The sequence below is a fragment of the Triticum aestivum genome, chromosome 1A (assembly GCF_018294505.1).
Source record: "Triticum aestivum cultivar Chinese Spring chromosome 1A, IWGSC CS RefSeq v2.1, whole genome shotgun sequence".
In the NCBI taxonomy this organism is placed as follows: domain Eukaryota; kingdom Viridiplantae; phylum Streptophyta; class Magnoliopsida; order Poales; family Poaceae; genus Triticum; species Triticum aestivum.
Genome location: NC_057794.1, coordinates 156,728,479 through 156,755,425, shown reverse-complemented (window position 1 = coordinate 156,755,425; position 26,947 = coordinate 156,728,479). Strand labels below are relative to the sequence as shown.

Sequence of the window (26,947 nt, the reverse complement as noted above, 5' to 3'; positions counted from 1 at the left end):
TTTATTAGTGTTGCATCGGAATCATGATGAGATGGTAACCACTTTGATGGATTGCCTCTATTACTTCCTCGTTGATACTTGCATTGTGCATGACCCTACCTCCTTATGAGGGTTATGCCGGTGGGAGTAGATAGGATGCTAAAGTAGTTGCTACGCAAAAAGGGACGGGAATAAGCATGGTGCTGGAGACAAAGTATTTTCCAAAAGACTTTTCGAAAAACCCCATCGGGTGCCACTTATGCCCGGGGGAGATGATGGGTTGGGTAACCACTTGATGATGAAGTGGTGTACCGAGGCAAGTGTGTTTTTTTTCAAAATGGATTGGTTTAAGTTGCGACCGTTATTCCAACCTTACATGCGCAATCACTCTACCCTTGTATGGGAAAGGGCATTATTGATTACCTAGGCTGGTACTAGCTTGGAGCCTGCATTACTAGTGACGGGAGAGTTGTTGGTGCGCTCTCTTAGGACGGGGTCGTGCCAGGTAGGGCGGCCATGACTGTTTTCACAGGGCACCGAATACACCGTTGTGTCCCCTCTCGGATGTTACGATCTCGAGTGAGTCTCATATGATGTACATCGTGAGGATACGGAACAACGAGTGGACTCCTTGTTAGTGTCGTCTAGGGAAAGATAGTGATCGGGTGCTTACCCCGGGTATTTGAGGTACCGCGGGTCGTGGATGACACGGAAGTTCCCCGGATCTTGTGGGTAAAGTGTGCAACCTCTGCAGAGTGTAAAACTATTTGAATAGCCGTGTCCACGGTCAAGGACTGTCGGGTAACCGCTCTTGGGCTACGTCCACATATTACAAACTAGTGTGTGTGTGTGTTTGGATAAGTTGGAAGATCTACGTGGGTCAAGTCAAAGGACTTGACATGATTGAGTTGGGTTGATGCCCACTCTATTTATGTTGATATCTGTAACATGTCCTCATGGTTACTTGAATTCTCGTGATGCATGTATTACAAGTTGTTGAGCATGTCATTGCACTCAAAACTAGCTTCCTGCAAAAATTTACCTATATCATGCATTGTTGAATCTTGAACCAAAACATGGGTTGCTTGCGAGTACATTCAAAGTACTCATTGGCTTGCCACTGGTTATTTTATTGGCCAGGCATGAAAGAATAGGATATAATGAAGAGTACCTTGGTGACGAACATGCGAGCTAGGACGCTTCCCAGTCAGAATGCCTGTAGGGTTAAGGCAGATGGCATGGGTCCAAGTCATCGACAAAGATTTCCGCTGCGATGTTACACTCAAGACTCAACCATAATGGTCCTACTTGTGTAATACAGTACGTATGGATGTAAGACTCTTGTTATTCAGCTTCTGTGTGTTCAGTGAGCATTGATCTCTGGGATCACTGTACACGTGCATTAGGTGATCATGACTTATGAGTCGGGATCCCCACAGGATCGTACTCTGGTTGACCTACGAGGTTCGGTAGTAACTTGATCTGAAGTTTCATGATCATCATCATTAGCTTCCTCACTGATTGGTGTAGGAATCACTGGAACTGATTTCTGTGATGAAATACTTTCCAATTTGGGAGAAGGTACAATTACCTCATCAAGGTCTACTTTCCTCCCACTCACTTCTTTCGAGAGAAACTCCTTCTCTAGAAAGGATCCATTCTTAGCAACAAATATCTTGCCTTTGGATCTGTAATAGAAGGTGTACCCAACAGTCTCCTTTGGGTATCCTATGAAGACACATTTCTCCGATTTGGGTTCGAGCTTATCAGGTTGAAGCTTTTTCACATAAGCACCGCAGCCCCAAACTTTAAGAAACGATAGTGTAGGTTTCTTACCAAACCACAGTTCATATGGCATCATCTCAATGGATTTAGATGGTGCCCTATTTAACGTGAATGTAACCGTCTCTAAAGCATAACCCCAAAAAGATAGCGGTAAATTAGTAAGAGACATCATAGGTCGCACCATATCTAATAAAGTACGGTTACGACGTTCAGACACACCATTACGCTATGGTGTTCCGGGTGGCGTGAGTTGCGAAACTATTCCACATTGTTTCAAATGAAGACCAAAATCATAACTCAAATGTTCACCTCCACGATCAGATCGTAGAAACTTTATTTTCTTGTTACAATGATTTTCCACTTCACTCTGAATATTCTTTGAACTTTTCAAATGTTTCAGACTTATGTTTCATCAAGTAGATATACCCATATCTGCTCAAATCATCTGTGAAGGTCAGAAAATAACAATACCTGTCGCGGGCCTCAACACTCATCGGACCACATACATTAGTATGTATTATTTCCAATAAGTCAGTTGCTCGCTGCATTGTTCCGGAGAACGGATTCTTAGTCATCTTGCCCATGAGGCATGGTTCGCAAGCATCAAGTGATTCCAAAAGCCCATCAGCATGGAGTTTCTTCATGCGCTTTACACCAATAGAACTAAATGGTAGTGCCACAAATAAGTTGCACTATCATTATTAACCTTGCATCTTTTGGCTTCAATATTATGAATATGTGTATCACTACACTCGTGATTCAAAAAAATAGACCACTAATCAAGGGTGCATGACCATAAAAGATATTACTCATATAAATAGAACAACCATTATTCTCTGATTTAAATGAATAACCGTCTCGCATCAAACAGGATCCAGATATAATGTTCATGCTCATCGCTAGCACCAAATAACAATTATTTAGGTCTAAAACTAATCCCGATGGCAGATGTAGAGGTAGCGTGCCGACGGCGATCACATCGACTTTGGAACCATTTCCCACGCGTATCGTCACCTCGTCCTTAGCCAATCTTCATTTAATCCGTAGACCCTATTTCGAGTTGCAAATATGAGCAACATAACCAGTATCAAATACATAGGCGCTACTACAAGCATTGGTAAGGTACACATCAATAACATGTATATCAAATATACCTTTCACTTTGACATCCTTCTTATCTGCCAAATACTTGGGGCAGTTCTGCTTCCAGTGACCAGTCCCTTTGCAGTAGAAGCACTCAGTTTCAGGCTTAGGTGCAGACTTGGGCTTCTTCCCTTGAGCAGCAACTTGCTTGTCGTTCTTCTTGAAGTTCCCCTTCTTCCCTTTGCCCTATTTCTTGAAACTAGTGGTCTTGTTAACCATCAACACTTGATGCTCCTTCTTGATTTCTACCTCCGCAACCTTTAGCATCGTGAAGAGATCGGGAATTGTCTTGTTCATCCCTTGCATATTATAGTTCATCACGAAGCCTTTATAGCTTGGTGGCAGTGTTGAAGAGCTCTGTCAATGACACTATCATCAGGAAGATTAACTCCCAGCTGAGTCAAGTGGTTCTGGTACCCAGACATTCTGAGTATGTGTTCACTAACAGAACTGTTCTCCTCCATTTTGCAGCTGTAGAACTTGTTGGAGACTTCATATATCTCAACTCAGGCATTTGCTTGAAATATTAACTTCAACTCCTGGAACATCTCATATGCTCCATGACGTTCAAAACGTCTTTGAGGTCCCGATTTTAAGTCGTAAAGCATGGCACACTGAACTATCGAGTAGTCATCAGCATTGCTCTGTCAGACGTTCATAACGTTCGGAGTTGCTCCTGCAGCGGGTCTTGCACCTAGCGGTGCTTCCAGGACGTAATTCTTCTGTGCAGCAATGAGGATAATCCTCAAGTTACGGACCCAGTCCGTGTAGTTGCTACCATCATCTTTCAACTTATCTTTCTCTAGGAACGCATTAAAATTCCAGGGAACGGTAGCACGGGCCATTGATCTACAACAACATAGATATGCAAAAAACTATCAGGTACTAAGTTCATGATAAATTAAAGTTCAATTAATCATATTACTTAAGAACTCCCACTTAGATAGACATCCCTCTAGTCATCTAAATGATCACGTGATCCATATCAACTAAACCATGTCCGATCATCACATGAGATGGAGTAGTTTGCAATGGTGAACATCACTATGTTGATCATATCTACTATATGATTCACGTTTGACCTTTTGGTCTCGGTGTTCCGAGGCCATATGTGCATATGCTAGGCTCGTCAAGTTTAACCCGCGTATTCTGCACGTGCAAAACTGGCTTGCACACGTTGTATGTGAATGTAGAGCTTATCACACCCGATCATCACGTGGTGTCTCGGCACGACGAACTATAGCAACGGTGCATACTCAGGGAGAACACTTGTACCTTGAAATTTAGTGAGGGATCATCTTATAATGCTACCGCCGTACTAAGCAAAATAAGATGCATAAAGGATAAACATCACATGCAATCAAAATATGTGACATGATATGGACATCATCATCTTGTGCCTTTGATCTCCATCTCCAAAGCACCATCATGATCTCCATCGTCACCGGCTTGACACCTTGATCTCCATCGTAGCATCGTTGTCGTCTCGCCAACTATTGCTTCTACAACTATCGCTACCGCTTAGTGATAAAGTAAAGCAATTACATGGTAAATTTCATACAATAAAGTGACAACCATAAGGCTCCTGCTAGTTGCTGATGACTTTTACAAAACATGATCATCTCATACAACAATTTATATCTCATCACGTCTTGATCATATCACATCACAACATGCCCTGCAAAAACAAGTTAGACGTCCTCTACTTTGTTGTTGCAAGTTTTACGTGGCTGCTACGGGCTTCTAGCAAGAACCGTTCTTACCTACGCATCAAAACCACAACGATTTTTTTCAAGTGTGTTGTTTTAACCTTCAACAAGGACTGGTCATAGTCAAACTCGATTCAATGAAAGTTGGAGAAACAGACACCCGCTAGCCACCTGTGTGCGAAGCACGCCGGTAGAACCAGTCTCATGAACGCGGTCATGTAATGTCGGTCCGGGCCACTTCATCCAACAATACCGCTGAATCAAAGTAATACATTGGTGGTAAGCAGTATGACTATCATCGCCCACAACTCAATGTGTTCTACTCGTGCATATATCATCTACGCATAGACTTGGCTTAGATGCCACTGTTGGGTAACGTAGTGCTTCAAAAAAATTCCTATGATCACACAAGATCTATCTAGGAGATGCATAGCAATGCGAGGGGAGAGTGTGTCCACGTACCCTCGTATACCGAAAGCGGAAGCGTTTAGTAACACGGTTGATGTAGTCAAACGTCTTCACGATCCAACCGATCCAAGTACCGAACGTACGATACCTCCGTGTTCAGCACACATTCAGCATGATGACGTCCCTCGAGCTCTTGATCCATTAGAGGGTCGAGGGATATTTTCGTCAGCACGACGGTGTGGTGACGGTGTTGATCATGTGATCCGCACAGGGCTTCACCTAAGCACTACTACAATATGACCGAGGTGGTAAACTGTGGAGGGGGGCACCACACACTACTAAGACCATTGATGTTGTGCCTTTGGTGTGCCTTCCCCCCCCCCCCCCGCCCCCGTATATAAAAGGGGGGAGGAGGTGGTGGTGGACGGCCGAGGGGGGCACGCCAGGGGGGTCCTGCTAGGACTCTGTTCCTAGTAGGATTCTGCCCCCTCCTTCCATCTAACGGAGAGGGGAAAGGGGAAAGGAGGGAGAGGGGGAAGGAAAGGGAGGCCGCGCCCCCACCCCTTGTCCAATTAGGATTGGGCTTGGGGGCGCCACCTCATGTGGCAGCCTACCTCTCTCCACTATGGCCCAATAGGCCCATTAACTTTCCCGGGGGTTCCGGTAACCTCCCGGTACTCCGAAAAATCCCCGATCTTCTTCGGAACCATTCCGGTGTCCGTATATAGCCTTCCAATATATGAATCTTTACCTCTCAACCATTTTGAGACTCCTCGTCATGTCCGTGATCTCATCCAGGAATCCGAACAAACTTCAGTCATCAAAACACATAACTCATAATATAAATCGTCATCGAACGTTAAGCGTGCGAACCATACAGGTTCGAGAACTATGTAGACATGACCGAGACACATCTATAGTTAATAACTAATAACGGAACCTGGATGCTCATATTGGCTCCTACATATTCTACGAAGATCTTTATCGGTCAAACCGTATAACAACATACGTCATTCCCTTTGTCATCGGTATGTTACTTGCCCGAGATTTGATCGTCGGTATCATCATACCTAGTTCAATATCGTTACCGGCAAGTCTATTTACTCGTTCTTTAATGCATCATCCATAACTAACTCATTAGTCACATTGCTTGCAAGGCTTATAGTGATGTGCATTACCGAGAGGGCCCAGAGATACCTCTCTGATACACAGAGTGACAAATCCTAATCTCGATCTATGCCAACTCAACAAACACCTTCGGAGACACCTGTAGAGAATCTTTATAATCACCCAGTTACGTTGTGACGTTTGATAGCACACAAAGTGTTCCTCCGGTATTCGGGAGTTGCATAATCTCATAGTTAGAGGAATATGTGTAAGTCATGAAGAAAGCAATAGCAATAAAACTAAACGATCATTACGTTAAGCTAACGGATGGGTCTTGTCCATCACATCATTCTCTAATGTTGTGACCCGTTGATCAAATGACAACACATGTCTATGGTCAGGAAACTTAACCATCTTTGATTAACGAGCTAATCAAGTAGAGGCATACTAGGGACACTCTATTTGTCTATGTGTTCACACATGTACTAAGTTTCCGGTTAATACAATTCTAGCATGAATAATAAACATTTATCATGATATAAGGAAATATAAATAACAACTTTATTATTGCCTCTAGGGCATATTTCCTTCAATATCAAGTGCATATCAGGATGTTCAGTTCCATCTCCTGCATAAGTATTAGCTAGCAGTTGTTCTATCATACCTGAAGGAATTTCATAACCAATATTTTCAGTAGGTGCAGTAGGTTGAGGGGCAACAAATTGTGGTTCCGGTCGAGGTGAAGATACCCCGAACAAACCCATCAAAGGATGGTTCTCCATAGTAACAAGTGATAATAAATTTCAGCACGTAGTAATAATTTTTCCTTACCAATTTCCAGTTAGCAAGAGCGCTTCACTCCCCGACAACGGTGCCAGGAAAGAGCCTTGATGACCCACAAGTATAGGGGATCAATCGTAGTCCTTTCGATAAGTAGGAGTGTCGAACCCAACGAGGAGCAGAAGGAAATAACAAGTGGTTTTCAGCAAGGTAATCTCTGCAAGCAATGAAATTATCGGTAACGAGTAGTTTGATAGCAAGGTAATTTGTAACGAGCAAGTTACTTTCATCATAATAAGAGAAGCGTTCTTGAGGGTCTTTTATAATAAGGTAGTAACGTAGCCCAATCCTTTTGTGGCAAAGGACGGACCAAAACAATCTTTTATAATAAGTGAAACGTTCTTGAGGGTACACGAAAATTTCATCTAGTCACTTTCATCATGTTGGTTCGATTTTGTTCGCTACTTTGATAATTTGATATGTGGGTGGACCGGTGCTTAGGTGCTATTCTTACTTGAACAACATCCTACTTATGATTAACCCCCTCGCAAGCATCCGCAACTACGAGAAAAGTATTAAGATAAATTCTAATCATAGCATTAAACTTTTGGATCCAAATCAGTCCCTTACGAAATAGCACATAAACTAGGGTACAAGCTTTTGTCACTCTAGCAACCCATCATCTAATAACTACTCCACAATGCATTCTCTTAGGCCCAAATATGGTGAAGTGCCATGTAGTCGATGTTCACACAACACAACTAAGGGAATCACAACATACATATCATCAAAATGTCGAACACATATCAAGTTCACATGATTACTTGCAACAAGATTTCTCTCGTGACCTCAAGAACAAAAGTAACTACTCACAAATGATAATCATGCTCAAGATCAAAGGGGTATTAAATAGCACAATGGATTTGAACATATAATCTTGCACCAAATAAACCATATAGTAATCAACTACAAGATGTAATCAACACTACTAGTCACCCACAGGTACCAATCTGAGGTTCCGGTACAAAGATTGAACACAAGAGATGAACTAGGGTTTGAGAGGAGATGGTGCTGTTGAATATGTTGATGAAGATTAGCCTCCCAAAGATGTGAGGGTTGTTGGTGATGATGATGACGATGATTTCCCCTCCGGGAGGGAAGTTCCCCCGGCAGAATCGTTCTGCCGGAGGGCAAAAGTGCTCCTGCCCAAGTTCTGCCTCGAGATGGCGGCGCTCCATCCCGAAAGTCCCCCCCCCTATTTTTTCTAGGTCAAAATGACTTATATACCAGAAGAGGGGCACCGGAGGTGGGCCGAGGAGGGCACAACCCACCAGGGCCCGCCTGGGCTGCCTGGCGCGCCCAGGTGGGTTGTGCCCGCCTGGTGGGCCCCCTTTGGTAGTTATTTGCTCCAATATTCCTCATATATTCCAAAACAATTCTCCGTAAATTTTCATCTCATTTGGAGATGTGCAGAATAGGTGACTCTGACGTAGCTTTTTCAGGTCCAGAATTCCAGATGTCGGCATTCTTCCTCTTTGTGTAAACCTTGCATATTAAGAGAGAAAAGGCATTAGAATGACTCCATAAAGCATTATTATGCATAAAAACATTATAAATAACAGTAAGAAAATATGATGCAAAATGGATGTATCAGCATGCATCTAGTGTATCAAATTAACAAGAACGGAGTAACGCATTAAGCAAACATGATGTAGAGGGATAAATCCAAACAATATGGTAAAAACCCCATCTTTTTATCGTTAATCCTTACGCTTTAGGGCCGAACTAAAACCTTTTACTTGTGCTCTCCATTCATACTACCTTGATTCTCCATCCTTGTACACCCAAGTATTATATTTAATCCTCTTGCAAAAGCTTAAATAGTAAATATCTTTTGCACCGAAAGACAAGTTTACAATCCGCTTGGACCATTACATTTGTCCTGATGAGATCTATGAAATAAGATTAATATTGAGTGCATATTTTGATAAGTACTTTTCACTTTAAAATATGGTGAAACCAAAGTAAACTTCATTGGAACCATGACCGAGACAATTTATTGTGTAGATATGTTTAAAGAAACAAGAAATATTATGTTTTAAAAGTGCACACCAATGTTTCCTTGTGTTTCAATGTGCTTCAACCAATTTTGTTGGGTTTCACTGTGTTTTAGAGTAACATTTCATTGCGTTTTATAATATTTTACCCGGTTCCGCTGCGTGCCACAATTTTTCATTGTGTTTTCGTTCGCTTCAAACATGTATTAGGCATAGTTGATTTTCTTTTATAAAACAAGAATAAATTGTATGCATTTTCTTTAGGTATCGTCGTGTTTTAGAGTCGATGTAAATGTTTCACTTTGTGTCACTATGCTACCTTGTTTGTACATTATTATGACGTGCACCATAACGTTTATAGCATTCCAACGAATTTTGTTGGGTTTTATCATATTTTAGATTGAATTATAATGATCCATTTGCCTGTGTGTCACCTTAACTTTTACCCTATCCTGATGTGCACCTCAAACGTTTTCGTTGCTTTTTGCGGGCGTCAGACCAATTTTGTTGGGTCTTGTCGTGTTTTGGAGCGCATATTTCATACAAGTCTAATTATGTTTTAGTACGTATCAAAATTCAAATTTGCCAAAACACATTGTATATCGTCCGAGGTAGAAATCAAAAGTGGACGTGAGATGCATGGACGCTATTTGCTCATTTCGGCCAAGCAGAGCAGAGGTCGTATGATTCTTTTAGGAAACGGAGGTTTCCAGTGAGATCCTTGCAAATTCCAAAGAGACCTTCTTTGCTTATTCTATGCCGGTGACTATCGTCGACAGCTCCTCTCCGTTTTACTACCGCGCAAGCAAACTTTTGTACTCCAGTACGATCGTATCGTATCCTATCCCACCAAGTGCCCGATCGTTGGCGCCATCATTTGATTTCCACGCAAATAATATATCGCGTAGCCACTCCATCAAGCTTCTGGTGCTACTGCGGCAGTGACGCCGGCCTCCACGTCCTTGCTGCTGCTGCCGGAGCGGCTGTCGTCGTCCTTGCCACTCTCCTGCAGCTCCATGATAGGCTTCATCTTGCGGTCCGTGATGGCGATGGCGATGTCGTTGGGGAAAAGGTCGTGGAACACCAAGGCGTGCACCATGGTGGTGGCCAAGAGGCCCGTCACGGCGAGCGTGGCCAGCAGCGACAGCCCCACGCACAGCGCCTTGGTGAAGGCGTTGTCCACCACGGTGGCGTACCGGATGGACGCGATGGCCGCGCCGGTCATCGGGAACGTGTAAGCCCACCACGACAACGAGAACCTGAACCCTCTGAAGAAGTTGATCCGGACGGCCAGCGACGCGTAGAGGAACATGGCGATGAAGTAGGCGAGCTTGGCCCCCACGCCGAACTCGTCCACGATCTTGGCCCACGCCATGGACGCCACGCTCGGCGCCGCCACGAAGAGGAAGAAGACCGGGTGCAGGTCCTTGGGCAGCGTCGCGTTGGTGGGCAGCCGCTGGTACAGCGTCACGAACAGCACGGTGTAGTGCGCCACCCCGACGCCGAAGAAGAAGATGGGACCTTCCTTGAGCCCCATGGACGCGCCCATCAGCGCGCCCACGAAGTTGCCCACCACGGACAGGTGGTTGGACGGGTTGGCCACCTTGGACAGCCGCCTCTGCCCGCCGGACATCCACTGCCCGTAGATCTTGAGCTCCAGGCACAGAAACGGAGACATGAGCGCGTACCAGAGCCAGGTAGGCAGCTGGGTGGCCACGGAGGGGGGCACGCCCATGGCCAGGAACAGACACGCGATCCACGGCGCGAAGAAGAAGTTGACACGGATGGGGTGGTAGTACTCGCGACGGACGGCCTCGAAGAAGAAGACGATCTTGAATGCGTACGCGGCCGTGATGATGGACATGAGCCCCACGGAGATGAACCAAAGAACCAGGTTCACCTTGGGGTTCACGTGCAGGAACTCGGTCGGAGCCGCCGTCGCGATCGTCTTGTACAGGATCGCCTGGCTGCTGACCCCGAGGCACATACCGAATGCCGAGATGGGGAACCGGAGCAGGAACGGCCACTTCTTGTCCGCCGGCAGCGCCAGCTCCTCCGACGACTGAAGCAATCGATCGCACAAGTTTCAGAATCTTGAGACTCGAATGGGAGGGCAATGTGCATGATAATGTGATCGACCGATCGAAGAAGAAGAAGAAGAAGTAGTGGTACCTTGAGTTTGTCCAGCTCGGGTCCCTCCAGTGCGGCGAAGAAGCGATCAACGTTGTCGCCACTCACGGCTTCTCCCTGTCCCTGGGCGAACTCCTCCTCTTCGGGGGTGCTAACCGGCAGGCCGCCGCCGGCCAGATGGGTGATCTGCCGCTCCAGCTTCCCGGAAAACGTCTTGAACGAGTCGTAGCGCTTGTCCCGGTTCATCGTCCTGCCGCCCCGGCTACCCATCCGTCTCACGCCGTGGGTGGGCACCCCGCCGGGGTTCGGCTGCGACCGGAACATCACCCTGTGCGGCTGCGCGAACCTCACGTTCTGCGCCGGCTCCTGCGCCGCGTTGGACATGGCCTGCTTCCGCTCGTGCAAGTCGCCGCCGGGCGCCACGAGGGGCTCGCCAAAGCCGGTCGGCGACGATGGCAGGCTGATCGACACGAGGTGCCCCGAGCGCTGCCCCGGCGGGTTGAACGGCGAGTCGAAAGCTGGGATCACCGCCTCGCTGCGCGGGGCCACGCGCTCCGGCGGGCGCATCTGCATCAAATTGAAATACATAGGCGATCGATCATGTCCAAGCTCCATTTCTTCTCAGGCGTGCCGTGATCCGTACGAGGGAGCGGAGCGGAAGACTGACTCACCCGGGCGGGGCGGCCCGTGTCGGGGTGAAGCACCGGTCTGGGGCTCTGCATCGGGGTGGTGGTGTCGAAGCCGTCGAGATGGGAAACCTCGACGTTGGCGAGGAGGGACGGCACCTCGCCGGTCTTGCTGCTTGTGTTGGCTTCCATGGCTCGCTCAGACGGCACCTGCACAGAGCGAGTGTGAGAACTAAGTGGAGTACAACTATACATCATCCAAGTCACCATCCTAACTTTCAAGTGCAAATCGATGTCTTTCTGCAAACTTAGTAGTGCCAAAGCCAAACTGTCCATGTCGCGCTGGACCAGCAGGCGATCAGCAGATTTGGCTTTATATTTCACCTTTGTGTATCTTAATAACGAAATGAAATCGGTAGAGCTTCTCTGCCTTGCCTAAAAATCCCAAAGAAAGAGTTGCATCCAAGTTGTTGAGTAACTCTGGGCGTTGTTAGGCTAGGCGGGCGGACAGGCATGGAAGTACGTACTCAGAGCATCAGCGTCAGAAGCACAAAACCCTTTTGATGAAGAGGGAGGAAAAACCTAGGAAGGCAGGCAGGGAACACAATGCAAGGTGGTGGACAAAGCATGTGCAAGTGCAAGCGGCGATTTGTGTTTGGCTTTTAAATAGGCAGATGCGCCGTTCGTATATGGTGATTAGTCGATGACTGGCTGGTTCGTTGGCTTGGCACTGGCCCCATCAGTGCGTGACACATCGCGTGGACACATCCTAGCTAGGACTAGGAGCTGTATGTTGTAAAAGCTATGAGATGGCTGAATATTATGTTGTATTAATCTGACCCGTGTAGGGGTATATATAGAGGTACAATGGAGGGAGAGAGACTTGGAGTAAAGGACAAGTTAAATCTATCCTATTTCTATCTCTTATCTCTATCTTAAACGTAAATATACTTCTAACATATGTGTCATCCTCGGAAAAAAAAGAGGAGCTGGATGTATGCGTCCTTCTGGCTGGGCACTACGCGTCACCACCTGACAGTTGTGGATGCTACTGAAACAAACAGGTTGTGAGAGCAAGCTGTATACTACTAGCAGTGAATACTACTCCACGACGCTACACGAGAGCTTCACACAAGTCTGTTTGTTTTTTCTACTGACAGATCTTGGCAGCTCTCCGAAACGAGGCACCCAAAGTGTGGTGAGCAGTGCTGCACTTGCACATTTACAGGAGTTTCAGTAACGTTCTGACGCGGATGACAAGAGTAACGTGCGTTTGGGGGTGGCGGCCTAATTCAAGGAAGTTGGTTATTTTTTTTTCTCGAATATGCACGAGTGTGCATATTATATATTATAGAAGAAAGGCAAAGAGTGCCTCCACCATAGTTCCAAGGTTCATATTACAACACTCCTAATCCTCACTACTAGCCCACCGTTCAAGCCGAAGGAAGAAAGGGTCCATGTCTCTCTTAAACTTGCCGGCAATAGACCACATTCTTCCTTCCGACCTTACTCTACCTAGTAAAACACCTAACGAAGGTGATGCCCCATCAAACACAATAGCATCGCGATGCTTCCACAACTCCCACAAAGTCAGCAAGAAAACCGTATGAAGATCCTTCTTGTGCCATCCGTTAGTCCCATGCTTCTCCGCAAGCCAGATGGCTAAGGAATCGTGTGCAGTCGGAGTCCAGTCCAGCATGCCCAGCGCCTCACATACTGCAGCCCACGCTGACCTGGCAAAGACGCACGTCAGTAGCACATGATCAATCGTTTCGTTCTCCTGGTCGCATAAGGGGCATGCATCCTGGTGTGGGAGGCCTCTCCTCGCCAGTCTGTCAGAGGTCCAACACCTGTTTCTTAAGGCAAGCCAAGCAAAAAACTTGCAGGTAGCTGGGGCGTGAGACTTCCAGGTCAGCTCTGCCATAGGCTCAACCGCCCGTCCCCAAAATTTTGCCGCGTAGGCCGAGCGCACCGAGAAACGGCCGTTGGTCTCCCATGACCAACCGACCAAGTCCGGCCCATCCGCCTGCTGCTCCCACGTGCTTACTTTGATCCAAAGCTGTAAGTACTCCTGCAATGCTCCCTCACCAATATTCGGGCCAACCTCCGATGCCCAAGACCCATTTTTCACAGCCTGGGCGACTGATCTCGTCAATCTGGTCCGCCTTGGGATCATACCATATATTGTTGGAGCAATCTCTTGTATCCGCATACCATCTAGCCAACGATCCTCCCAAAAAAGTGTATGGAGACCACAGTTTGCTTCACTCCTCATAGCCGCCTGGACAAGTAACTTAGCTTCTTTGGGGATCTTGATCTTGAACTCGCTCCAAGGTCTACTCGTGTCCACTCTTGTGAGCCATGCCCACCTGGCTTGCATGGCCACATTCAGCCATCTAAGGTTAGGTATCCCTAAGCCACCAGCCCACTTCGGCGCACACACCGAATCCCAAGCAACCGCACAGTTCCCTCCGTTAGCTTCCGCTCTTCTGCACCATAGGAAGCCTCTACACACTTTGTTCATTGCCGCAATCGTCTTCTTTGGTAAGTCGAGCGCCATCATGGCGTGGATGGGCATGGCACAGAGCACAGACTTCACTAATGTAAGCCGCCCACTCTTCGGCATTAGAGCCGCTTTCCACTTAGGCAGACAATTTGCCATCTGATCAACTAGAAACTGCATTTGTGCCGCGGACTGCTTCCTCAAGGTCAGCGGCAGCCCAAGGTACTTAATTGGAAAAGCCCCTCTCGGGCATCCCAGCCGATGACACACCATACCTGCCTCCTGATTATTGCATCTTATCGGTAGGGCCACCGATTTGCCCATGTTTATCCTCAAGCCCAAAGCCTCTCCAAACATTTCCAGAATGTTCTTGCATATGTCTAGCTCCGTGGACTTGGGCTTGATGAACACCACCACATCATCAGCAAATATAGACAAGCGCTGCCTCATACTTGTATGTGCCAAGGGCTCCAACACACCACTAGTCGTGGCCCTCTGAAACAACCTCTGCAACAGTTCCATAGTAAGAATGAATAGCATCGGCGATATCGGATCCCCTTGTCGCAGCCCCTTGCAGTTATAGATGGTGTCGCCGGGGTCTCCATTTACCATGACTTTGGTGGTGGATGTTGAAAGGATTCCACAGATCCAGGATCTCCACCGAGGGCCAAACCCCATTTGTTGCATCACCTCAAGCAAGAACGGCCACTGCACCGAATCGAAGGCCTTCGAAATATCTAACTTTAGAAGCACCGAGGGCATCCTCAGGGCATTCAGCCTTCGGGCCATACTTTGAACCAACATGAAGTTGTCATGCAGCGATCGACCTTTCACAAAAGCGCTCTGGTGGTTTCCAACCAACTGCGGAAGGTGCACCACCAAGCGACAAGCAAGCACCTTCTCAAAAAATTTGATAGCCCCATGCACGAGGTTGATCGGCCTGAAGTCACCCACGTCCAAAGCACCATCCATCTTAGGCAATAATGTCACCAAAGATTTGTTGATAGCCGCCAATCCCCTCATGTCTCCATTGTAGAAGCAATCCATGGCCTTCATGAAATCTACCTTAATAATGTTCCAACACTTTGCATAGAACCTGCCCGTGAACCCATCCGGCCCTGGCGCCCTATCCGGGGGCATATCCTTAATCACGTTTTCCACTTCCTCCATAGTGAAAGCCACCTCCAACTGTGATAGGTCCAGATGCGGCAGGTCTAGCCCCTGTAGGTTTAGTGTGTAACTCCGCGGCTCCACGGTGCCGAAAGCCGTGCCGTAGTACGCATCCACCGCGGACGCCACCTCTTCCTGCCCTGAGTGAATAGCCCCATTGTATTTCACCGATTTGAGTACATTCTTCCGCTGCCTGTGACTAGCTTGTTGATGGAAAAGCCTCGTGCTCCCATCCCCTTCTCGGAGCTGCAGTAGCCTGGAGTGTTGTCTTGCGATAGTTCTCTCCAGTGAGCATAGCCCTAACAGCTTCCTCTTTAAGCGTCGCCTCAAATCCCTCTCTGCGTCTGCTAGCTGTCTTGATTCCATGGCAACGTCTAGCTGCTTTATCACCTCCAATGCAATGGATATCTGTAACTTTACATTACCAATCCAACGGTTGCTCCACTTCTGAAGACTAACCGACGTGGCCTGCAGCTTGTTCTGGAGCGTAAGATAGTCGTTCGAGGCCACAGGGGTGGAGTCCCAAGCCGCCTGTACTGTTTCCATGAATCCCTCCGCCTTGACCCAGAACACCTCAAACTTGAACCTTTTCCTCGTCATAATCTCCAAGTTCATATCGAGAAGCAGTGGGCAGTGATCCGATACTGCCGTACCCAGCGCAGAAAGGAAACATGATGGGAATGCTTCATCCCATTCATTGGAGACAAAGACATGATCGATTTTCTCTAGTGTTGCGTTCTGCCTCTCGTTGGACCAAGTGTATCGTCGCCCATTCAGGTATAACTCCTTCAGTTCTAGCATGTTCAGCTTAGATCTGAACCGCCTTAACATCCTCCGATTAATCAAATCATTGTTCTTGTCCTCCTGCCCAGCTATGAGATTAAAGTCTCCAGCAACTAGCCAAGGCCCCGCGTGCAGGTCCCGTATATCCACCAGGTCTTGTAGGAACTCAAGTTTGTCGGCCTCCTCCTGGGGGCCGTAGACACATGTCAACCACCAGGCTTGTTCATCCTCCGGACACTTGACAAGTCCCGTCAACGTATGATTTGTGTAGTGTGGGTTGGACAAGTGAGTAATAGATTCATCCCACGCCACCAAGATCCCACCACGTGTTCCCAATGCCGGTAAGTAGAAGAACTTCTCATATTTATTACCAAGGCATTGGCGCACAATGCTTGCAGATACATCATGCAATTTCGTCTCTTGTAGACATACAATGGTCGGATTGGCGGATGTCACCACCTGAAATAGAGCGTTCCTCCTCGCCGGAGCATTAAGCCCACGGACATTCCACACCAACATCTTAAGGGGTTGTGCATTCATTTGCGATGCCCACAACGACCCCGCGTAGCAGAACGGGTCACTAGGCCACAGCCGGCCCGTCGATCCACGGTTCCTGGGGTGATTCCCATCGAAACAAGGCCAGCACAGCCGCAATGTGCGCGTCCGAGAGCGGGCGTGAGAAAAGGTCAACGTACATCCGAAGGGCATCCTCCGAAATAGCCTCTCCCTCATGTGCCAAGCACAACTTCCTGATGAGCACTTGTTGCGGCTTAGATGCCGCATGTTTGGCAATCCTAGCACTCCTCCTGGGCGTGACTTCGATCCTCTGCTTCTTCCTTGCCTGACGGCAGGTGTGGGCAACATTCCTTCTATTCGGCCTGGGCAAGATCAGAGACAAGGGTTGGCGAACACCAGCACAAAATGCCCCCACGTCTACGTGAAACTCGTCCCCCACCCCTGCCTGCATGGGAGCGGCGCTGCATGGCCTCGAATCCAACGCATGGCCAAGCTCCTCCTCAGGTGGGTCCTTATCCACCCCATTGGCCGGACAGTGTGGCCTGCATGCCAGTTGGTTGGCCATATGGCCCACCTCGTCCTCTGGCTGGCCCGCGTCAGGCGCCTGCCCAACCATACCCGGCCTCGGGTCCTGCAGCGGGCTTGTATCCCCCGAGGAGAGGCTGACCTGGAAAGTGTCCCAGGGCTCCACCTGCATGGCGCAATCCTCCACATCCTGTTGCAACGACAGGAGTTCCTGATTTTCCCCAGTCCCGAAGCTTGCCAAATCTTCGTCCGTCATATCCTGCAGGAGGAAGGGGATTTGAACCAATCCGATCTGCACAGATCCATGCATATTCCGGCCTCCAATGGGCACCCGGACCGAGGCGGCGGCCCCACTCCCCTGCGTCCCAGCAGCTTCGTCCACCTTCTTCTGTCGCCACCTGATTAGCTGCACCGATGGTGGTGAGCATGCAGTCTTCGTGGACCCCATCGCTGTCGGGGCCGGGCAGGACGCCTCGCGTGACAGGGAACAGCTGGCCCCCAACGCGCCGGGCCCCAAGATTGGCTGAACGACGGGCCCGTGGGGATACGCATGGCGTCAGCCACGCGGCTGTTGCTGACCAACCCGTCATCCATCCGCATCGTTTGACCGCGGTTGCGCGCACCCCTCGTCGGCAACGCCGCCGCCGCCGTAGACGATCCAGCCGTGCTCGCCGAATCACCACCATGGCCGCCCGTACGCCAAGCGCGACCACCCTGTCCACCTTGACCACCATGGTCACCAGGCGCTGGATCGTCATTCCCAGTGGGTGGCGATGGAGGCGGAGGCGGCGCCGGCCGCCCCTCCATAGCCTCGTCGTCCACCAACGGGTCCGCCAATACCTCGATGTCGATAGGATACGAGAGTGCCGTAGTGCACCGTCCCACAGTCAGTCGCCGTCCTTCCTCCATGGCCCAAAGTGTTCGCCGGGGTTCGTCGATGAAGAGCAAACGCCACCTCGGAATCCGCTGCGGACGGTCTGTGCGCAGCTAGACCCGGAAGTCCGCCATGTCCGCACGACTGGCGGTGTCTTCGTCCACCCCCACAACGTAGCCTAAGCCACGCAAGACCACGCTCGCCGTCCTCTGGCTCCAGGCATGTGCCGGCACCCCTCGCAGAGAGATCGGGACGAGGAAGGGCAGGGATGCCGCCGTGGCCTGCGACTGGCGAATCCAGGGCCGCAAGGAGAGCTCGAACCATGAGGAACTCGCCCGGCCTTCACGCACCATCCGATCCCGGAGATCACCGTCCTGGCAGAGCACCAAGAAATCCTCTGGATAGTAACGTCGAATGGACATTTCCGCCGGGCCGACGCCGAATGCCGCATGCAGAGCACGCGCCGCCGAGTCCACGTCCACCGAAGGCCTGGTGCCGGTCACAGTGACAAGCACAGCTCGCGCCAGCTCCGCCTCCAGCCGCCGCGTGTCTTCCGCCGCCTCCAAGAAGCAGACCCCCATCTGCTCCGGCTCCGGACGAGGCGGCGTGACCTCCAGGGAGCCGAAAGGTGCCGTGAATTCCGGCGAAGCCCGTCTCGCCGACGATGCCACAGGAGGCCCTTGCACCACATGGCTCCAGAAGCGCACCGCGCCCGGCGGAGCTGGCCCCGGCGGCGGAGGAGGTAAGACCGAGGGCGAGCGATGCGGCGAGGCCGGCGGCGAGGGCGCATCCACAGCAGCCCGAAGACGGAGCGCCGGAGGCAGGCGCGGCTGCTGCTCCATCGGAGATGGACTGCGCGGCCGAGTGCACCCGCGCGAGGTATGGTCGGCACCGCGGCAACGGACGCAGAACGTGGGGTTGGTGCACTCCCTGGAGATATGGCCCTCGCTGCCACAGTTATAGCAGCAGCCATACAGCTCCGCCGGCAGCTTGAAGGTAGGCAGCGGGCGGGCAGCAGTGAGCACGCGCCGCTCACCAGCCGGGCGGCGACGCCTCGGACGCGAGACGCGGACAGGCGGGGCACACGGGCGGCGGCCCACCTTGGTCTGCCAGGCCCCAACCCCGGACAAAGGAGCCGGAGCGCGTGAGGAGCCAGCCCCGCCCTGGACCACCGGGCCGAAGGGAGTGCCCAAGATCTCCGGGACGACGACCATGGACCTGAGCCGCGGCCGCAGCTGCGCCGGAGGAGGGGAGATCCGCGCGGAAGGCACGCGGGGTGGGGAGGGCATAGGAGCCCGGGGCGGAGAGGGGGAAGCCGCCGACCCGGACGAGAACGACCCCGAGAGAGAGACCTTAGAGGCCATGGCGCTGCGGGAGGGTGGGCGCCGCCTCCAGGGTGGAGCGCGACGCTTGTGGTGGCCGCCGGCGCCGGAGTGACGGCCGGCGCGGAGCGCAGGGAGGAGCGCAGCGCAGGGACTGTTGATCGTTTTTGTCTCGAAGTTGGTTATTTCATTTTCCTCATTCTGGCTCCTCCTTGTAAGGAGACTCTTTCCATGATGAATGAAACTTTTAACTATGGCATTACTGCTGGAGCGTCACTTTCAGGAGTAGCAAGATGGATAAAATTTCGTTCAAGCTATTAGGTGGATAAAATTTTCGTTTGGGTTCCAGTGACCTCTAATCGTACCCGATTCCTCTTGTTTGGAGAAACAAACACGCTCCTGGTTGGCAAGGATTCTGCTGAACAACCCCCCTCCCGCCCTCCCCCACGTCAGGCCAGCAGACGTTGTTGAATCATCAGTAGTCGCAAGTTTCACAGTCTAAAATAGTCCAGGTGGCAGGAGCAATTCCAGGCCGGGCAAAAATGCACGGTGTGAGATAGAAACAGCTGTGCATGCACACTTCAAATCAGAGTCCAGGACGTGAGTAATAAAATGATTAAAATCAGGGGCGTCTCCATCGTCATCGTCTTGACAAGGGACTAGCCGTAGGTAGAGGAGCCGATCAGGATGGATGGATCGGGCATGGAAAGGCTTGACATCCTGGAGACAGACAGGACAAGATCAGCCGTCGCCCATCGACCGCGCCGCATGTGTGGTACAGTATATGTTTTCATTTGATTTCACAGCTGGGACTGGGAGGAGATACTGGAGGGAACGCATCGGTCATTAGCCGTACGTCGACGTCCGCGGCGGTGGCGTCCGTCTGGTCGGGCCATAGACGAGACGCCGCATGTGTCCCAGGATGACTTGTGCAAGACAAGGAGGTTTTTAAATCATAAAATTCAAGTAAAAAACTCGTCTTGTCCTGGCGAGATTGGTGCAAAGCTGGTTCCGTATGCATGAGGCAAACTTACTTAGCTACTAGATCGCTTGGTTTACGCCCTAATCCCTGGCCAGCTAATACTAATATTCCTACGGCGACGGCGCAGTACACGCGCATGCATGCATGCATACAATTCTTGTGAGCGCATGCATAAACAATTCCTCTTATCCCAGGCGCAAACAAAACAAGCGGGATTGGATGTTACCTGAGAGAGAGAGAGGGAGAGAGACAGCTAGGTACGACGACGGAGGAGGCCGGGGCAGCAAGGGACAAGGCCGGCCGGCGATGTTGGCGGCCGCGGCAGCCGGTCCGGCAGCGGAGGATCGCCGGAACCAGCACCCAGCCTGGAGAGGAGAGCCAAAACGGGCGCGGCCGTTGGGTGGCCTAGCTTTCCTATTACCACGCGGCGGCGTGGGTTGTTGGCGGGGGGCAGGCTGGACCGGAGCTCCTAAACATGGCAAGACAGACGGCAGAGGGAAAGGTACAGCTCGATCTTGATCAGCGCAGCAGCAGAATAAAAATAAAATAGGTCGATCTGTATGCGCATAGACCCACGGCATGCACGGTGGTCGTCCTTGGCCGACTTATCCAAGGATGCCCCGAGCCACATCAATCAAAGGAAAGGAATCGTGCCCGGCCACGTGATTGGGGCAGGAGGGACGCATGAAACCGGTGATCGCGCCAGGGAGATTTTGTTCCATCGCCATGTTGCCCAAGTACCGCTTGTCTTGTCTTTGAGGGGTTCGGTTCCTCTACGATTATGCTATCACTATAATCCAAGGGCAGCTCCAATCTACGTCCATTGTAATCTAAGGGCAGCTGACCTGCAAAGTTGCTCCGGTATCCGTCTGCAGACAGGGAAAGGCAGCTGACCTGCAAATTTGTTCCTACATCCGTCTGCAGACAGAAAAAGGCAGCTGACCTGCAAATTTGCTCCGGCATTCGTCCACAGACTGGTTCTGTGGACATTGACGCGGGAGCCGGACATCCAAAACTACATGCATACATTTTAAACACGTTTTCAACAAACCGGGTGAAATTCATGCAAACACAACGGATTCTTCATACAAATCAGACAAAAACATTTACATTTTGGACATATTTTAACTAAAAAGGATAAAACTATGTCCACGTCTGACCGCGTCGAACTCCATTCCTACGACACGGATACACTACACTAGTCTACGACATCGGACTGCCGGGAGCCTCGAAGGTATATTCTTCCCCCGTATCTTCCCTATGTCCGGTTGTGCCGCTCATCAGAGTGGCCAAGGGGTGTGCTTCAGCCAAAGGGGAAGGGGGCTCCTCCGCTCCCATGAAGCGGAGGCAGGGGTCGACGATGGTCTGTGTTGAACCTGGCAAGTCACTGACTGCGCACGTCGGCGACGCGTCGGCGGTGGCCTTCCTAGGACCCAAGCGGCGACGGCCTCTCATGTTTTACTTTTACTCAATGTTGGCGATGGACGCAGGCGCGCTGGCCACCAACTCGTCGATCACCACATAGCAGGTTTCTTTCTCCACCGATCGTGCGCGGTTCCGCCAATGTTGACGGCGGATGACCTCGTCCATGGTAGCCACGATGCCCGTTCCGTCGTGCTCCCCCGCGTGCCTGCCTGGAGGATGTCGCCACTGCTGATCCACCCGCCGGCTTGGAGCGACAACTTGCTCCGTTGGGTTAGGCGAGGGAGGTGGAGCAAAGAGTTGCCTGGCTCGTATCTAGCGGGTTTCGCAGGCCACCCAGCAGGCTTTTATGCCAGAGAATTGCTCTTCCTCGCTGGATGCCATGGATAGTGTAGAGAAAATGGTGCAACCAGGAGATGGGGAGTGGAGTTGTGGTGCGACTCTTGCCCAGCATCTGACATTGTTTGAATAGTAGACTAACGGGACGAGCTTGCCCGGCGTTGTGTTTAACGCCGACCCGCCCATGAACGGACATGTGCCGAAGTAGGTTTCTCGACACAAGCATGGGTTTATGGAGGCGTTCGAATGCAGCGAGGAGGCGTGTTCAGCTAGGTGTTCAGTGGGCGGCGCCCTCGGCCGGCGCGCCGCTTCAATACCGGAGCCAGTGAGAGGTCGCGTCCGCTCTATGCCGGCTTCAATGTTGAGCGGCTGCTCTACAACGGCATGAATGCAGGTAGCTGGCGAGCGGCGAGAACTCGCGCAAGAAAGGGAGGAGCGTTTTGGGTGGGATAGGGTGGTCAGAAGCAGGCGTAGCTGCTGTGAGGACTCTCGCAAAACCCCCTTAGCTTGTCTCTAGTTTGTGGGAGAAAGTGTGCCTGGACCGTTGAGCATACCGATACAGGCCCGTGTTGAATGGCACAACACGTCTGGACCGCGTGGTCCATACAGTTGCGGGCGGTTTGAGGATCGGCGTTGGAGTTGCTCTAAGGGTGGCTCCAACAGCAGCCCCAAAACAGACAAACTATTTGTCCACGGACGAGTCCGGACTTCTCTACAGACAATGATATAAGAGCCAATCATCAAACATTTGCCCTAAAAATTTGCCCGCAATAAAAATAAATCAGAACATAATCCATGCAAACATGAAAGAATACATGCAAGCAAACATACGTTTGGACATAAATTACATAAATTAGATGATATTTTGTCCGTTCAACTAATAAAGCCTTAAAAAACTAAACTAATTTGTAGTGCACGGTGACCACGTATTCCTGGCTGGGCTGGCCGGCGCCACTTTTGTTTCCATCCGAGGCGTCCTCGTTGGAGTGGTCCTTCCAGCGGTGAAAGGGCGGGAGGCGGGACAGCTCTACGCGGCCCGCCTAGTGCTCACGAAGGAGATGCTTCCTTCTGGGTCGTGCAGAGGGCCTCCCCAGCTAACACCGACCTTGGCTAGGGAGCCTTGTCCTTGCCCCTATCGGCGGCAAGGGAGGTGTCGTTGAGCGACCACTCCTCCTTGATCTTGGCGAACTCCCTGCCGAGGCGGCGCAATCGCCTCATTGGACTTCGCAAACGCCACCCAACACGTTGCCTCGTGCTCATCTCCACGATGGTCATCGACAGATTGTGGGCCTAGGCCTCCATGGGGTTGGGGTCCGCGAGGACCCAGGCCGTCGGTGCCTCGTCAGACTTCTCGAACGCCACCCGACACGTCATATTGCACCACTCCCTTTGTGCCGCCATCTCCTTCACCAACACGTTGCTCCGGGACAAGGAGCCGCCGCCGCCGCGGCCACCGAGGTTGAAAGGATCGATATAATTGACTAGAGGGGGTGAATAGGAAACTAACAATTTTTAGCTTTTCTTTATCAAATTAAACTTTGCATCAAAGTAGGTTGTCTAGATATGCAACTAGGTGAACAACCTATATGATGCAACAACAACAAGCACACAAACAAGCAAGGGATACAACACAATATAAGCTTGCACAAGTAAAGGTAAGAGATAACCAAGAGTGGAGCCGGTGGAGACGAGGATGTGTTACCGAAGTTCCTTCCCTTTGAGAGGAAGTACGTCTTCGTTGGAGCGGTGTGGAGGCACAATGCTCCCCAAGAAGCCACTAGGGCCATCGTATTCTCCTCATGCCCTCACACAATGCGAGATGTCGTGATTCCATTATTGGTGCCCTTGGAGGCGGCGACCGAACATGTACAAACAAGGTTGGGGCAATCTCCACAACTTAATCGGAGGCTCCGAATGACACCATGAAGCTTCACCACAATGGAATATGGCTCCGAGGTGACCTTAACCGTCTAGGGTGCTCAAACACCCAAGAGTAACAAGATTCGCAAGGGATTAATGGGGGCAATCAAATTTCTCTTGATGGAAGTGTAGATCGGGGCCTTCTCAACCAATCCCTAGAAATCAACAAGTTTGATTGGCTAGGGAGAGAGATCGAGCGAAAATGGAGCTTTGAGCAACAATGGAGCTTGGGGAGGGAAGAGGTAGTCTTCTTGGGGAAGAAGATCCCCTTTATATAGTGGGGGACAAGATCCAACCGTTACCCACCTACTCGGCCCGCAAGTCACGGCACTACCGCACACGCCCGCGATACTACAGCATGGCGCTACAGTACTACCGCACATTGCCGCGGTACTACCGCTTGTGTGGTAGAAGCCAGGTGAGGTCCTGTTGCACAAGGCAACGAGCGGTAGAACCACCAGAGCGGTACTACCGCGCGCCCCTGCAGTACTACCGCAGGGCAGGGCTCAACTAGGCTAGGAAGAGGCACGGACTAAATAAATTTCGTCCGTGACTACTTCCACTGAGTTTGGGACGTGCAAAAATCTGGCACGGTACTACCGCTCGCAGGGAGTGGTACTACCACGTAGGGGCGGAAGTAAAAAATTACTTCCACGCCTACTTCCGCGCGCGCCAGCGTTCTGGGGTAGAGGCAGCGGTACTACCGCTCGCGAGGAGTGGTACTACCGCGTGGCGCGGTACTACCTCTAGTCAGGGTGGTACTACCATGGGCCCCTACGGTACTACTGCTCCCGTGAGTAGTACTACCGCACGCCACAGAACCTATACCACTTGGAGGCCTTCATCTCGCAGCGACAAGGATAAACAGACGGTGCTCCAATGCAGCGAAGGAAAGGTGGTGCTAAGGAACAGATGTGTACGTGTTGATTCCACCCTAACCTTTCCGAAGCGGACCCCCTCTTAATAGTACGACTTTCCTATGACTCAAAATCCACCAAAAAGAAACGTAAAAAAACCGTCGTCTTCGATATGCTCCGAGGGGCACCGAATTGTCTTGTGCCTATACATGAGATATCTGAAATGCTCAATGCACACGATTAGTCCGCAAATGCACTGTCATCAATCACCAAAACCACATAGGGAGAAATATGCCCTTACAGATGTAGTATAGGAGGTGCTTGTTAATAACCCACAAGTATAAGGGATCAGTTGTACCCTCTTTCGATAAGTAAGAGTGTTGAACCCAACGAGGAGCTAAAGGTAGAACAAATATTCCCTCAAGTTCTATCGACCACTGATACAACTCTATGCATGCTTAACATTTGCTTTACCTAGAACAAGTATGAACTAGAAGTACTTTGTAGGTGTTGTAGGATAGGTTTGCAAGATAATAAAGAGCATGTAAATAGAAACTAGGGGCTGTTTAGATAAATAACAATTAAGTTAGTATAGCAAGTGTGGAAAAGTAGTGGTAGGAGTTGTAGAATTGTCCCTAAGTAATTGACTACGTTACTAGAACGATAGCAAGTTTATGTGGGAGAGACCATTGCTAGCATGTCATCCCTTACTTGGAATTCTATGCACTTATGATTGGAACTATTAGCAAGCATCCACAACTACTAATGTTCATTAAGGTAAAGCCCAACCATAGCATTAATATATATTGGTCCCCCTTCAATCCTGTATGCATCAATTTCTATGCTAGGCTGAAGCTGCTATCACCCTTGCCCTCCAATACATAGTCCTATCAACATACAAATAACCCTATGGTGTGATCCACACGCACCCATATGATGGCCACCATACGACCTCAACATAACCACAAGCAAATTAAACCAATCATAGCAATTCACCAATCACCGATAGGACAACAAAAATCTACTCAAGCATCATAGGGTGGCAACACATTATTGGATAATAATATGAAGCATAAAGCACCATGTTCATGTAGAGGGTACAGCGGGTTGCGGGAGAGTGGACCGCTGAATATAGATGGGGGAAGGTGATGGAGGTGTTGGTGAAGATGACGGAGTTGTTGGAGTAGATCGCCGTCACACGATGATTTGCCCTAACGTCATTTTGGCACCACCTGGAGAGAGGGGGAGAGAGCCCCTCCTTCTTATTCTTCCTTGACGTCCCCCCTAGATGGCAGAAGGGTTTCCCCTCTAGTCCTTGGCCTCCATGGCGGCGGAGGGGCGACAGCCCCTCCGAGATTGGATCTCTCTCTCTCTCTCTCTCTCCCTCTCTCTCTGTTTCTGCGTTTTGTTTTTTGGACTTTCACCGTTTCTTAAATTTCTGAAGATCCGTAACTCCGATTGGGCTAAAATTTTAACACGATTTTTATCCAGATATTATCTTTCTTGCAGCGAAAGAAGGGCACCAACCGCCTCACGGGGTGGCCACAAGCCTCCAGACATGCCCAGGGGAGGGGGCGCGCCCCTAGGGCTTGTGGGCCCCTTGGGCATCATCTCGGGTTGATTCCAATTCCCAAAAATAACATATATTCCAAAAAAAATCTCCGTAAGTTTTTATCGCATTTGGACATCGTTTGATATGGATATTATGCGAAACAAAAAACATGCAACAAACAGGAACTGGCACTGGGCACTGGATCAATATGTTAGTCCCAAAAATAGTATAAAAAGTTGCCAAAAGTATATGAAAGTTATAAAATATTGGCATGAAACAATAAAAAATTATAGATACGACGAAGACGTAACAGCATCCACAAGCTTAATTCCTGCTCGTCCTCGTGTAGGTAAATGATAAAAAAGATTATTTTTGACGTGGAATGCTACCTAGCATAATCTTGATCATATGATCTAATCATGGCATGAATATTAAGACACGAGTGATTCAAAGCAATA

The 26,947-nt window shown here is 50.1% G+C and overlaps 1 protein-coding gene across 2 annotated transcripts; it reads right to left on the bottom strand.

Moving 5' to 3' along the window:
- Window positions 1-9,599: 9,599 nt before the first annotated feature.
- Window positions 9,600-20,964, bottom strand: LOC123109972 (S-type anion channel SLAH2). Of its 2 annotated transcripts, XM_044530494.1 has the most exons (4): window positions 20,626-20,964; window positions 11,770-11,934; window positions 11,141-11,665; window positions 9,600-11,030 (listed from the first exon to the last, which is right to left on the bottom strand). In XM_044530494.1, exons 2-4 carry the CDS (start codon window positions 11,914-11,916, stop codon window positions 9,885-9,887), a joined length of 1,818 nt encoding a protein of 605 aa, XP_044386429.1. In that variant the 5' UTR covers window positions 11,917-11,934; window positions 20,626-20,964; the 3' UTR covers window positions 9,600-9,884. The 2 variants fall into 2 exon arrangements, with proteins under 2 accessions (XP_044386429.1, XP_044386362.1); XM_044530427.1 differs by lacking the exon at window positions 20,626-20,964 and having other exon boundaries at window positions 11,770-12,520.
- Window positions 20,965-26,947: the final 5,983 nt, after the last annotated feature.